Raw genomic sequence first — 15326 nt, forward strand, 5'->3', positions numbered from 1 at the left:
GCAGTATCTCTGTTGTGGCAGGATGTGAAGCATTTTTAGTCATTCGTTTCAAACCAACAAACTCCTTTTCTCTTGTGACTTTAACTTTGAACCCACATCTCCACAGATGAAAAGATAGCACATTAATCCACCACATTACTGAGCTCCCTATGCTAAAACCGTTAGTATTTTACTACTGGCTTTAAAAACATCTGCAATTAAGTTTCAGGCATTCTTGTAACTTTCTGCATATGGATATAGAAAAAAAATTGCTGGCCAATAACTTAAAAGAATTTGAAGTTACATATTTGCAAATTATATTGCAGTGCACACTTTCGTTGACTGATTTAAAAATCAGAATTTAATCTTTTATGTAGGGGAGGCAGAGTGGCCTACTGAGTAGAGTACACCTGGGTTCTATTCCAGACTCTGCTACTAGACTACTGAATGACCTTGCACAGGTCACTTCATCTCTCTGGCTCAGTTTTTCCATTTGTATGATGGGAATAGTGATACTGATCTCCTTTGTTGAAGTACTTTAAGATCAGCTGATGAAAACCTATGTAGGAGCTAGGTGATATTATGATATGTAAAAGGCTGTTTTTAATTGTAATAGAACTGTTTATTCACACATTCAGCTATTTAATTTTTAGAGAACTTCCTAACATTTTAACTGTCAAGAATTGGGAATAACCAAATGTTTCACTTATAATCTGGAAATCCTATGGCTCCAATCTTACAATGCATGTGCAAGTACAGGGCCCATGGACTTCAATGGGAATCTTTTCTGTGTAAGGACTACAGGACTAGGTCCTGTGTGTTGTATTTAAAAATTATTGTTGTAGAATGGCTGAGGAGTTTATTTTTAAAATAGATACAAAATATTAATATTCTACATTACTTAACATACATGATTTTTATTAGTAGTCATTTAGAACTCCATCCTGCAAAGATTTATCAGGGACTTAACTTCTGATTAGTCTCAGTGGGTCTACTGATAATGTATAAAGTTAAGCATTTGCATAAATCTTTGCAGAATTGGAGCTATATAGAGGACCATAAATTGATATGTTACTATATGTTAGGTCTACAAACCAAAATTCAAGATGTCAATATTTTGCTGTAATAGTAGCTAATTAAGGTTAAAAAGGCCCATTAATATTTTCACATTTTTCTGTTAAGCTTAACTTCTGTATTATGTCATGTTATATTATTAAATTGTTTACATTATTTTGTCATCTTGCATTTGTGAACTTTTTGTTTAAACTTTCCCCTTCAAGAAAAATTATATAAATTACAAAAATAATTATTTTTGACAAAATATGTGTTTGATATTTTCATTTAATAATTTTACATATGATATTTGCTTGTTTATTTTTTCTGATATATTTTTATTTTATTTGCTAGACCGCAACAGTCTGTCTCTCAAGATTCTAGTCATTCTCTTGGTTCATCTGCCTCTGAAAGTGATCTAATGAGACAGAGATTTTCTGTAACATCACACTCAAGATTACCCTACCTTATTGTCTCTGATGGATATATGGTTACAGTGCTTAAGTTTTCTGATAATCTTTTACCATCTGGAGTTATGAGATCACTTCTACTTGATTCAGCCCAGAGGCTTGAAAAGATACATCAGAGTCTGATGACACCTAAGGTACTGTTTGGTTGGGTGGCGGTTGTTTTCTTTGTTTGTGTGGGGGTTTTTTTACGTTAGAGATTTTTTTAAATGTTGAATTTTTAGTCAAAAGGAGAAAATAGTGAACACTCTAATCTTTCAAACAGAATATTACAAAATGCTTTCAAAGGCAACAGTGGAGTTATGTGCCTGTTAGTCTTTGAAAGGACAATCATGATATATTCCTTTCAGTGCTCTGTGGAGGAAGGTTTTGAAACAGACTTAGAATGGCAGTGATTTGAAAAACAGGCTCTGAATTTAAGTGAAACTGAATTTTCTTATGTGCCCATGGAGAACAAAAAATGGCAGTACAGTGACTTGTTATACCTCAACCCTGTTCTGGATAGGCCATCTCTAGTGAGTAAGAGGGTAATTTTGCTTCCTTATCATTTTCGGTCTTTGGTCTCTGTCAAGACAGTCAACGAAGTTTCTAGTTGTACTGTAAACATAATCACTCCATTGAACTCCATAGCAACTGGATTGAAACCATCAACTCATTTTACATAGATCAACAGCTATTGAAGAGTAACAATTTTCAGTCACTAGCAACTAGGGCTAACTTTCAATGAAAAACTTAGATCTGACAGAGCTTTCAGCTCTATTTCCAGCCCGCCCACCCCCCACAGAGACTCATTCGATGTTAAGCATAAGATGGGATTTCCATATATCCCAGTGGAAACTGAAACCAGTTTGCGTCACCACCTTGCAGGTGCCAGCAAGTATACTTGAGTTTATGGAGATGATCTGTTTACTGGGATAAATTGGAACAGTAGGAGGGTATGTGAGAATTTAGGGATGCAATTTTGTTAAGAGCCTAAGAAGGGATGGAATTATAGGTATCGGTAAAACTATCTATGCGATCAACTAAGAGATCAAGAGGAGAAAGATTTTTTGAAAGAGGATTAAGCGCACCATGTATGTTAGGGAATGAAGAAGACCGTTGTTACCAGTTTAGGAAGAACAAAATCAAATAGGATGAGAGAATGATTGCTGATGGATTTGGGGGTGGGAAGAGAGGAGGAGTTTGAAATGAATAGGTTGAATATGTGGTGGTATAGGTTCATTGCGGTTTGATAAACTGAGCGTATCCAGCAGGGAGATGAAGTTATAGGCAAGCTAGTTGGCAGTGCAGTCGGCCTGGATACACCGCATGCAAAACCATGTAGAGGCATAGAAAGCGAACTATTACATTACTGTGACGTTGTAATTGCCAAGATTTTTTTTTAATATTTCAGTTTACATTTCTTGAATAAGAAAGCACATATTAAAAGAAATGAATCAGAAGTAGAGCTGTTATTTGAGATCTTAAAAAGTTTAAAAAAAAGAAAAAAGACCCTACATCATAGATGCAGGGTAAGGCCTGGAATCTGAAGATCAACCTTAACCACTTATTCTCCATTTTCCCACTTTTGCGAGCTGTACAGAAATTCTGCCAATTATTCTTCCAAAAATCTGTCTGTTCCAGGGATCTGATCTCTTCCTTCTATCCCTACAACTAAAACATTTGTCTGATGATCTTCCATCTTGATTATTGTAACATCTTTCTCCTCTCAGACTTCCTGATATCTCCAGTATTTAGAAAATACAATTACCAGATTGGTTTCTTTACTTGTTGTTCTAACCATGTTATCCATCTCTTTCAATTCCTCCACTGGCAGCTCCTTCTATATTACATGAAATTCACGCTTTTCCCTCTCATGCCATCCAGGAGCCTACATAACCTTATCCTTCCCAGAATACTAATCCTTGTCTCTTTTTTTCATTGCCCCCGTTTCATCCGCACTGCTAGGGTTGGCAGCCTTGACACACTACTTCTCCCACAGGTGTTTGTCTGTGTGGAGAGTGGGAGACTTCTGTATTATTTCTGTGACTATTACTTGTGTCTCAGTTTATCTATTTGATATTATTCTGTGTGACTGCATGGATTTAATCAAAACAGGAAATGAAACAATGGCAGAGATGAGATCCCTCCAGAGGGAATACCAAGGGTCTTCAACAGAACTGTGGGGGAGCTATTAAATGGGAAGTCCTCATCTGCCTGGCCCAAGGCAGACGAGCGGGTTTATTTTCTCAGGCTTGAGTCTAGGATCAAAGAGACTCTAATCCGTTAAAGACCCCTGCCTAGAGGGGAAGTGGTGGAGGTTAGTCTGTGACAGGGAGAGACTGAAAGAATGCTGCAGTGGCTGATTGTCTCAGCCCAAGAGTAGGAACGTCTAGGCTGAGTGGGTCTCACCTACAACTTACAAGGAAAGAATGAAGTTTGGTTAATAGTCATATGTTTAAGCCTTCTTGGTTATTGTAAGCCATTTCTCTGAATAATGTGTTCCTGTTGGCTACTAAATAATACTTCATTTTGAAGAGGTTGAGCTGAGTCATTGCATATATTTTCTTGTTAGAGCTCCTGAGAGAAGACTTGTACAAGAAGCCAAGCAAAACAGACCCTGCTGAAGCCTAGGTATGCAGTCCGAGTGACAGAATTGCAGGAGTCTCCTTTGAGTGAAGTGGAGCCCCAGTTCTGTCACTAGGAATGATGCACTCACAAGGGACTGTGGAGGGGTATAAGGCATAGCACGCACAGTGATCTGTGATGGTCCACTTCTCCCACAAGCATTTCTGCGCCTTCTTCCCCACTGCCTTGTATGCATAGACTATCCATACTAAGTCTGTCAGTCTGTTACTTCCATGCATTCAAATCCCTCCTGAAGACCCACTTCTGCCATGATAAGTAGAGAAAAAACCCAATTGGCTGGTGGTGTTACAACATTGCATTGTGAAAACATGGCCAGATACCGTCTCCAGTTTATTTAGGATATGCCCCTTTCCCCTAGTCCACGGATCGGCAGCCTTTCAGAAGCAGTGTGCCAAGTCTTCATTTATTCATTCTAATTTAAGGTTTCATGTGCTGGTAATACATTTTAAGGTTCTTAGAAGGTCTCTTTCTGTAAGTCTGTAATATATAACTAAACTATTGTTGTATGTAAAGTAAATAAGGTTTTTAAAATGTTAAAGAAACTTCATTAAAATTTAAATTAAAATGCAGAGCCCCCTGGACCGATGGCCAGGACCCAGGCAGTGTGAGTGCCACTGAAAATCAGCTGGTGTGCCGCCTTTGGCATACGTTCCATAGGTTGCCTACCCTTGCCCTAGTCCTTTGTATATTTGCTCTCGGATTGTAAATTGGTTAAGTCAGGAATAATTTCTTTTATGCTTGGAAAGTATCTAGCATGTTGTAGGTGTTACCAGAGACAGACAAATATGTAATAATATTAAGGTAGTTTCTCTTACTTTTATCTTTTACAGTCTAAAGGGAAAAGGCTGCAGTTGCGATCCTTGGCTTCTTTAAAAGCTAGCCTATTGAAACAACATCAAAACCAAAATTCTACCCTTTCTACCATTCCAAAATTCCTGCAAGAAGAAGAAACAGCAGAACTGAGGAAGAAAGCAGCAGATTTACAGGTATTTAACAGCAGTTTTCTATTTACTGTATAATTAATGCATCTGATCTAATTTAGGTAATTCTGAATGTGGGAAAAAAATCTAATTATCCTGAGCTCTATTTTAAGTCATATTCTGAATATTATACTCTTACTAAATTTGCTTAAATGGTTTTACATTAAACAAATTTTTAGGAAAAATTTTAATTTTATTTTGGCTTATAGGTTCTAGAAAATGCACTGATTTTCTTATCATTCATTCTAGCAGGATGTTAATGGTTTTCAAGCATCTTAAAACAAATGATTTTTTTCAGAAATTAATTTACTTTTCCAAAAATGCATGCTAATAGAATATATGTTGTTAAGTCACTTTCTGTTGCTGTTCAAAATACTGAGTTTTAAGGTTTGACATGTACTGCTATTTGTATACCTCATAGATCTTAAAATCTCTTTAGGAAGAATGGGTGTATGTTAAACTCGCCATGCAGCCTTTCAAATCTGCTGTGTTCCTTGCTTTTGAGGATCTCTTCTATAGAAGCAAAAATTCCCCTTTACCCGCATTCTGAGCCTTACTATTTGGGACAGCAAATGAGGTGGGGAGTAGAGTCCACAGAAACAGATACACACTCTATGCTAATTGCTTTTTGAATGTTAGATGATTTAGAATTGATAGAGGTTTCATATATAAGACCTGTTAATCTTCACTATGCCTCTTTCACTAGCCTTGCTTTCAAGAAAATAGACCCAAATCAGATTACATGTGTGTTTTTTCCCTTTGATATAGGATTATGAAGACGAATCTGATGATGACAAGCAATTTCAAAATAACTCTTCTACTTTCTGCAGCCAGGGACCAAATTCATTTTTCAGTAGAGCTGATCAAGGCCGATTGGAATTTGCATCAATGTTTGACACTGTTCATGCAAAAGATGATACTGATTCAAAAGATGATCTATCTATGGAACTAAATTCAATTCAGAAAAACCTTCTTGCAGCCTGGGGGATAGGGATTTCAAAAAATGTGCAAGAAAAAGATATGCTGTTGAATTACACAGTAGGTTGCATTACCCACCTTTTCAACATTCTCCAGTTCATTAAAAGCCCTTTACTAACCCATGATGCATTTTTAAACAAGTCTGAAAAATATAAGCCATGGATGCATGCTATCTTAAAACATTTTCAGCAGTGTTTAACTGTCCTGTACTGGGATGTGAGAGACAGACAGACAGTTGGGCATTTGGTAAAGCTGACATCATGGACTGTAAAACTGATGCTTATTCAGTACCAAGATCAGTTGTTCTCAGAATACCTTTTGGGGTGCTTCTGTTTGCTAAAGATGGTTGCACATAGTCTAAATGGGAAGTTCACACCTTGTTATGAAATAATGTCTGCATCCTCTGATGTTAACAGTGCTATAGAGCTTGACTCCCTGATTGTGCCTATTTTTCAAGTTCTTGATGGGAGCAGTGCTCAGAAATTTCACTCACTGAATTCTCTGCTTAAGATACCTCCTCAGGCAGTAAAACTTGGTGGAAAGCCAGACAACAGGTATGATTGTTAATGTGCATTAAAAACTTTTTAAAAATGGGATTTAATTTCTTTCTCATTGTTTTATTAGAGAAGAATTACAGCAGCATTTTATCTCATCACCACTTTGTACTCTGAAAAAATTGTGGTAATTTATTAAAGCAGGCATAGTAGTTCCATGCTATTAGAGTGAAATACAGTGTCATATATTTATTTATTTGACACAGGTACTATTATGTTTTGTACTAAGTTCAATAAAAAAAATAACTGTGTGGGAGCAACACCTGGGTTCATGAGTTAGAGTGATTCTTCTAAACACTAAAAGCTGTAAATTATTAATAAAGATTCTGTACGGTAATAAGTTTAATAGACAAAAGAAAAACAACTGCATAAAATATGGTTCTTAAGACTATCCAAGAAAATAGATGAAAATATTAATGAAAAAAATTATAAATATCATTGGTGAAATATAGAGCTAAAAATAAAATTATGGTGGAAATATTGAAGAAAACATTACTTTAGCTGTAATATAATATACAAAATAACAAGTACGTTTGAGGAATAAGATAGAATTATCCCTCTGTTTCAGCTAATCTGTATTTTTTGTCAGTGATAGTATACTACTTTTTGATACGCAGGTTGATGATATTGTGGCAGTTATTATATAAACAAGTGCTTTGGTATCAGACTCAACTAAACAGAAAAATATCTAAGGATGGCAAGTCATTAACTGAAATGAAGATTAAACATGAAGAATCCATTGTTACACAACTTCTAGGTCATATACAGGCAGTCCTGCAGTCTTCAGGAGAGACCTTGGAACAAACCTGGAAGCTCAATTCTGTGATTGGTTAGTACATTGGAAGAAACTGTAATCAGATGACAATTGTATGGACTGAATATTAGATTAGGTACAACTTATTTGTAATTAATTTATTTGCTGAGATAGTTATAGTAGGAACTAATCAAACTTCTGAGCGCCCACAACTAAAGCATCTTAATATTTTATGGTTAACAGTATTTCTACGTATAGTTTAGTGGCTTAAACATTACAGGCTTCATCCAAAACCCGTTGAACTCAATGGAAAAACTCCACTGACTTCAGTTTGCTGAATCAAGTTTGAAATATATAGGCATCCTGGTACCACAAATCTCAATCCTAACAAGATTGAGACAGCTTTGTCTCTTCTGAGGTAGATAAATGGAGTTCTGGGCACTTCACTGTATGTTCGTTTCTCAGCTGAGACCTTACAGAGAGTGTTTTTAAAGTTCCATGCCGCTTTCCCCCAGAGTAGGAGTTTGCTGATGGTGTCTTTGGCAAAAAGGTTCCATTCTCCCATTATTGTGCTGGTTGTTCACTTGGCTTCCACCAATTACCCCACAACATTTCAATGATGTGTAAATAGGGCGCTATCATTCTCATGCAGGCAAAATACAGTTTATTTCGTTGGGAGATTTGCCTTTTGGAATGAAAGGGACTATTATATAAAGTTGAGCTATTATTATTTATTACTAAAACAACAAAGAAAATGATGTGAAAGTTGAAAAAGTAACAGGAAATGCTTATCACTGTGAATAAGATATGTTTTTGAACCATAAAGTTTTTAATTACACTTAGTATTTCTGAATTTACTGTTAGTATGCTAAAAAGTGACAGTTTATGAAAGCTTTGTGGAAAGAGATTGTAACTAATTTTAATTCTACTTTAATAGTGATTTTGCAGTCAGAAGTGTTTAACCCAGAAAAGTCTGTAATTCAGAATTATTATTTTCACTCCTGCTGCCAAATAGGCATTTGGCCGGAATAAGAGTGGTTTTCCAAAGACTTAGAAATTTGCACATGTAGTAGCTGCTGTGGAATTGTGCTACCATTTATGACAGCTCTGATATCGTGGTTAAAAGTCATGTATTTAATAACAGGCAAAGATTTGAACTGAAATAGAAACAGATATAGATTTGTGTGTTTGTATGTGTGAAAAGACGTGAATACCTTGTAATTTTGTTGACGATTTTTTTTATTTATTTCTTTTTTTAAAGGTGAGGAGCAGTTTCTTTTAGGCTCATACGAAGAATCTGTGGATCTGTGGAAGAGGGCTCTTCAAGAAACCAAAGCAAAAGGCAAGGGAAAAATGGTGCAGTGTTCATCTTTTCAGTTTTCAGATGTTTGCACAATATATTGGCAAGGATGTTCATACTTCTCTGCTGTAGTTAACATGCTGTTAGCACATTTGTAAAAGACAGCTATTTTTCAGAGCTGTTATCTTGAAGTCAAAATTTGCTCAGGAATAAAAATTGAGTCCAGAAGACTTTTAAATACATTTGAAAAACCAAAGGACAATTATTTCAGAAGTTGTAAAGTTAAAGGAGGAATTTGTTTTGTTTTAAATAATAAATCCTAGCTGAAAATCCCTTTGAGCAAGTAGACTGTCTGGAATGGACTTCCTGGTTCATTGAGTCCAGTTCCCAGAATTGTAGACAGCCCTGTTGGATAATACTATTCATAAACTTATCAAGCTCCATCTTAAAACTAGTTAGGTTGCCCCCACTACTCCTATTGGAAGGCTGTTCCAAAGCATATTCTTCAGATGATTGGAAACCTCCTTCTGATTTCCAGCTTAAACTTACGTATGGCCCATTTATACCCATTTGTTCTTGTAGCAGCACTGTCGTCTAGATTAAATAGCTCTTCTCCTCCCCTGATGTTCACTCCTGACGTATTTATAGACAGTTAGGAAGGAGGAAAGGCGTACTCCAGAATCTTTACATGACTACCTTTTGAGGACAGCCACTCATGTCTTACGAGAAGGAGTAGTCCTCAGGTATGCTGAGTGGACAGGGGTTATATGGGAGGTTTTATGATTTTTTAAATTAATTTTCCTAAAGAAACAATAAAAATGCAAAAAGGTAAACTATGTATTGCTTGTATTTGTCACCAAATACTGCACATTTCACAGGATATCCAATAAAATTATTCAGTTACACAGCTTTACAACTTGTCACTAAGAGAGAGATGTTTGAAACCTTGTTGGTATTTGAGGATACCTAGACAAATCAGGATCTTGAGGCACAATGCATCTGCATTCTACTTGCTGCTTTCTGTTCAGCCCCTCCAGGCATCATGTCTAACTTGAGTTGTGCTGCCTTTGTAACATCACAACTGCTCACTAACCCCCTTTTTGAAATGTGTATAGGCTGCAGAAGTGGAACTTGAAGGAGGAGAATTAACTCCCATGCAGATTTCTGACTGATAATACACTGATTTGCAATAGGATCTCATCCTCTAGAATGTCTGCCCTCCAGTTCTGCTCCCTCTATAACTTATGGATCCTTAGTTGTATCATGTTTACATAGAGTCAATTTCAGGTGAAGGGTATCTGCTATGTTTAGCCTTTCTGAATCTTTTTTTATGCTCATTTGTTTTTCTGCATCATGGATTACAGCTGTGAGAGAGAGAGATCCTTTTAACCTATAGTAATCTTCCTTTGCTTTTGAATATTCAGTTCTGCATTTGTTTCTTTTTGTAATGTAGGAGAAAAGAGGACACCGTTTCTTCAAACTAGGTATTATCTTGCTATATTATATTGCCACCTGTATCACTACAACTTAACTGAGGCTCAGGGGCTGAGTGACCATCTTGTGAGAGAGATACTAAGACGATCTCAGCTGTCTGTAAGACATATAGAAGATTTTTCTGGTATGTTTATTTGTTTAAAAAAAAAATTCCAATCCTTTTACTAATGTATGTTGACATTGTTTAGATAACCTGGTGTCTAACTTTTATGCTCCTGTAAGAACTTGACTCCATGATTCCTTTCTAAAAATTCTAAGAGCTCCCTGGGGATTGAATACATTCTTTTCTTAAGGGATGGAAGATGGGTTTTCTGTGTAACTCTGACAGAAGCTGAGAGTTCCTTAATTATTTCCATTCTTCAGCCTCTAATTCTTTAATTTCCCACTTCTGAATCATCAATATTTCTGTCTCTTAAAAAAAATTGACTGCAGAACTTCTGTCTAGTCTGTAATAATTAGAGTGAGTGTTTGGAAGACAGTTTTAATTGTATAGTTTATGGTTTGTGTGTGAGTTGATTAAGTTCCCTTTTTTTAGAGCCTGGTCCAAAATCACTGAAGTCTGTGGAAAGACTTCTGTTGACATATCGTTGGTCGCAATTCTAAATCTAAACTTTGGAATCATTTGTATTCTTATACAGATGCAAATTTTGTGACTAAGCTCCTTGCTTTATAAAGGGCTGAATCAAAGCCCTAGATCTGAATAACCAAAACTTTGGGAAAGTTCAGAGTCAGTCCTGGATCTAAACGTAGTGGTTTAGGCCCATCTCTAGTTTATAGCTGTAAAAAATCTTCAAAGGGAATTGTTACTAACTAGTAATTAATAGTATGAGGTTTCTGTGTTTTCTGTTTTAAAAGGCTCAGGAATGTTGTCAGGGGAAATGACTAGGGCCAGTTTGTTCTGTGCACACAGCTGTGTTGACTATAATTAAACAGTTCTAGTGCTCAATTTTTATAGCAATTTTTTATTGTCAAAAACATTTTAATTAGATGTCTATCTCTTAGATGCTGAATATTCTCAATATGAATTGGGGATGATAAGAGATGTTCATCCTGAAGCTGCAATGGCAGTAATACAGTCCATGGCACGATTCATGGCTGCCTACTTCTCTAATCATCTGCTTTATATACTTCCCCCACATAAAGTCGACATTCTGCCTCCACTTCACATCAACCAAGGTATTCCATTAAACAAAAAATATTTTAACTGGCTCTGATTTACTGTTATGGTTTGTGTGGCAGTGTTACCTTGCCTTATCTTACCTTAAAGGGGTAAGTCCTCTGTTTTTAGATATGTGATTTTTATTTTTTATAATTCTAGTATTAAGGATAAAATTATACTTGGTTTTATTAAGATATTTTTGCAAATTTTTTTCTGTGCCAACAAAACAAATATTTTGTTGCTGTGGTAATTGCTGAGAATATTTTCATGTTTAAATATTTAAGCTTTCATGTCATAGTTAAAAAGTATAGTGCAGATTATTCTCAATTTATTCTATAATCCACATACTTGGATTGTTTTGAAAATTGCTGTGCCTCATGGGGATCCAGAGTAGTTAGTGATCCAAATTTGAGGTTGTTTGAACAAGGGATTCCCAAGATACAGCCCTCCCTTAAAACTATAATAATGTGACATCAAAATTGTACAGTTCTTACAATGCCTTTTTTTCACACACATCTAGGGCTCAAACTTTGCTGCTGCCACGCCTCAAATTGATATCACCCACTCAAGATAAATCTCAGCTATTGTCTGATACACACTACCCTTTTGGGGAAAGAAGCAGTATGTTAAAATTTATTCAGGATATAAGTTGAATGTGCCGTGTGTCTTGAGAAAATAATTCGTGCATGTGCAAAAGGACTGGGGCTCTGTTGCGAGCTGTGGTGTTCCAAGCAGCTTGACTTTAGAGTAACTGGGTGACTCAAGCTGACATGCTGTTAAATCCATTAAATCCAAGCAGCATCTTCTAGTGTGTGTTTTGTTCCTGTCCTTGGCAGCTTTCTGGGAATATGTGTTTGCACAATAGGTGCTGTCTGCCTATATTCTGCAAGGGTTCCTCTTGGAAGTTTTGCCCTGAGAGCAGTTTCTGGTTTAAGAGCTGATATTTCAAAGTGCGCTAACATTCGCATGTATTCTCTGTTTTCACTTTGGAAGTATTGTCAAGGAAAATAGTTTTAATTAACTAAAGGGAAGATGAAAAGCTCTAGTAAGCAACATTAGGGTAATGTAATCATACCACATGCTCCTTATGTTATGAGCTTGTAATTTTAAAAATGCTCTAAAAGTCATGTGCAGAGTGAGATTATTTAGAGTATTGGTATGCCATGACATTTGCAGGGGTATGCTTCTTGGTGCTACTTTGGAGTAATTTAGTCAGGAGATTAGTTCCTCAGCCACATCCCTCACAATAAGGAGCTGATTTTTATAATCACATTGCTGTAAAGCTCACATGCCTTGTCTCAACAATAGGTACTTCACAACAGAGGCTGGGGTAGGCTTTGGGAGAGTGGGGAGAAAAGCACCCCCATGAGGTGAATGAATTACTTCACACCTGTCAGGTTGAGTCTGTCTGTATTCACCTCCACATGGTGTTCTAAACACCTTTACTGAGAACACTGTTGAAGATTTATGGGCAACTTTCTACTTCTGCAATCTTCTCGTGCTGCAGCAGGTTGTGCAGTGCCCCTTTCCCTTATGCTACAAATCTCCATGGCAAGACTAGACTTGTGGCTTGCACAACCCACCTAACCCAGCACAGAAATGAGCAGTCCATGATACCTTTGGGTGCAGATGTACCTCTCTTCATATCACAGAGTGAGCTATGGCAACCTACTGCAAGTAATCCCTGCACCAGTCAATACAACTCTCTCTCACACAGTGAAGGGCAGTTGGAGTCTATGGAAATGAATGAGAGAATACAATTCGATGGGACACTTTGCACCAAATAAAATGACTTAATGTAGTCATTCCTTATATCTGCTCATTATAGGGCAGCCCTGGCTGAAATGTACTTACCATATGTCCCCAATGGTTCTTGTCTACTCCAGGGAGTAGAGTAAAGTTGCAGGGGAAGGGCTGGTGTGTATCTTAAGTTATGTTCTTGTTTTTAGAGACTTAAATATAGGTGTACTCGACATTCTGGAAGGGTGCAAGGCATTGTTGGTCAACCTGGACCCTCTGTTAACAATGATTTTGGGCATTGAATTTAGCTTAGCAAAGAGAAAGTTAAGAGGCAACTTGTTCTGTCCATCTGTAAGTGCTAGACAGGGAGAACATACTTAATAGTAGAGAAAAGCCTATGGGGCACATCCTCAGCTTGTGAAAATTGTCATAGTTCTGAGTTTAATGGAGCTATGACAACTTTCTCCAGCTGAGTATCTGCCTCATATTATCCTTTAAAAATCATAAACCATGTTTTAAAGGTAATAAAAAAATCAGTTACGCAACAAAGTGGTGTGATCAAATGCCACACTTTAAACTTTGAATTTATTTTCACTAACCTGCAGGGTATGTAATTAACATTATTAAAAAAATATTTTCCTTTCATAGACAGGTTCCCTCGAGTTGTTCCACTCCAGCACTCTTTGGTCACCAGTGCTGTTAGAGACCAGAACCTTTCTTCTGTATGGACAGTTGAATATGCTCTTGACTTGCTCTTTGTGGGTGGACTGATTCCAGAGACTGTGTGGCTAGCACACAAACTTGGAGACTGGAAAATGTCTGTTTCAATAGGTGTGGCCTATAATCTGTACTGTCAAAGTGATGGTGACTTCTTAAGGTGAGTTATGCTTGTTCAAATAAGGGAACTCAGGATTATCATCATGCTTTATTACATAATAACATGTATTATCAAGTATCTTACTAAGCAGAGCAGGTAGTGTCCTTCCCCTAAGACACTTCCAGGTTAATAGATAAAAGATTTAAATAGATGTGCATTTTAGCCAGTGTGCCTCAGATTAATAATTTTATCTGTGGAAGTTTTGGGGTTTTTTTCCCCTTCAGAAAAAGGAAAGATGTTTCCACAGAATTTCCTTGATTTTTCCACTGATTTTTTTACTTCATAATTAGTTAATAGTTTCTTGATATGCTTTCAGGTCAGAGAAAATGGATTTACATCTGCCTTTGAACTTGACTCCAACACAAATTTTTCAGGAAAAACTACTGTCTTTCTTGGGACAGCCAGTCAGTTTTGAAACATCAAATGAAGGAACTAAATATAAACAATTTACAGGTATATTAAAAATATAGTTTCATCCTATTTACTATCAGCTTTATTCCAGTTGATTCCACAAATCCTAGGCATTCACTTTAAAAATAAGTGTTTGTCTTTAGCATTATGAAGATACAGTTATCATCACCATATATGCAGATAGCTTCTGTAAGTGCCCAGAATTGTGTAGAGAGACAAGGTGTGTGAGGTAATAGCTTTTATTGGACCAAGGTCTGTTGTTGAGAGAGACGAGCTTTTGAGCTTACATAGAGTTTTGTCAGGTCTCTGTAAGCTCTCAAAAGTTTCTCTCTCTCGCACACACACACTCTCTCTCTCTCCTCTCTCTTTCTCTCTCCCTAACCCACTTGTCTCTTTAATATCCTGGGACCAACAAGGCTACAACAACACTGCGTAGTATCCCATTGGTCTTTTGGCTTTTCCCATGCCCAAGATGGCTCATATCTTCCTTCTTGTTGGGGGAGGAAGATCTAGACATATCAGATATTCACTTCAGTTTTGTTTGACTATAAAATACTTTATTGGCAAATGTACATTTTTAGAGTATAATAAAAATAAGACACAGTGAAATAAATGTGGATGTATGAACAGTTTGGAAAGCATCATTGCATTGGCACTAAAGTTGAAGAACACTGAAGTATTATTTCATCGTATAGCAAGACACAAAATGTCATCTTTCTGCACTTCTCCAAAGTTGGCTCCCATAGCCAGATCAGACTGCCCTTGGTTCGGTGTCCCAGAAAGTCTCATTGTAGTAAAATTATCCATATCCCTTATTCTGCTCTGGTTTGTGAAGTCCATATTTCAGGGCCTTGTTTGCAGTTGATTTACGGTATTCTTTGTCTTAACCATTGTCACGCTGTTTGGAGTGGTTCATGACCATGAGTTCCAACCTTAGGGCAGACTGTTGAAA

At 36.8% G+C, this 15326-nt stretch overlaps 1 protein-coding gene across 5 annotated transcripts in view; it reads left to right on the forward strand.

Moving 5' to 3' along the window:
• Positions 1-15326, forward strand: part of CPLANE1 (ciliogenesis and planar polarity effector 1) — a 180158-nt gene that overhangs the window by 48601 nt on the left and 116231 nt on the right. For all 5 annotated transcript variants that reach the window (XM_030565920.1, XM_030565924.1, XM_030565921.1 and 2 more), the window contains 9 exons: positions 1387-1636; positions 4958-5113; positions 5876-6639; positions 7257-7468; positions 8655-8735; positions 10147-10311; positions 11190-11363; positions 13735-13963; positions 14280-14416. In XM_030565920.1, coding sequence (XP_030421780.1) covers positions 1387-1636; positions 4958-5113; positions 5876-6639; positions 7257-7468; positions 8655-8735; positions 10147-10311; positions 11190-11363; positions 13735-13963; positions 14280-14416 — 2168 coding nt within the window. The remainder of the gene's footprint in view (positions 1-1386; positions 1637-4957; positions 5114-5875; positions 6640-7256; positions 7469-8654; positions 8736-10146; positions 10312-11189; positions 11364-13734; positions 13964-14279; positions 14417-15326) is intronic.

The sequence above is a fragment of the Gopherus evgoodei genome, chromosome 6 (assembly GCF_007399415.2).
Source record: "Gopherus evgoodei ecotype Sinaloan lineage chromosome 6, rGopEvg1_v1.p, whole genome shotgun sequence".
Classification (NCBI taxonomy): Eukaryota; Metazoa; Chordata; order Testudines; family Testudinidae; genus Gopherus; species Gopherus evgoodei.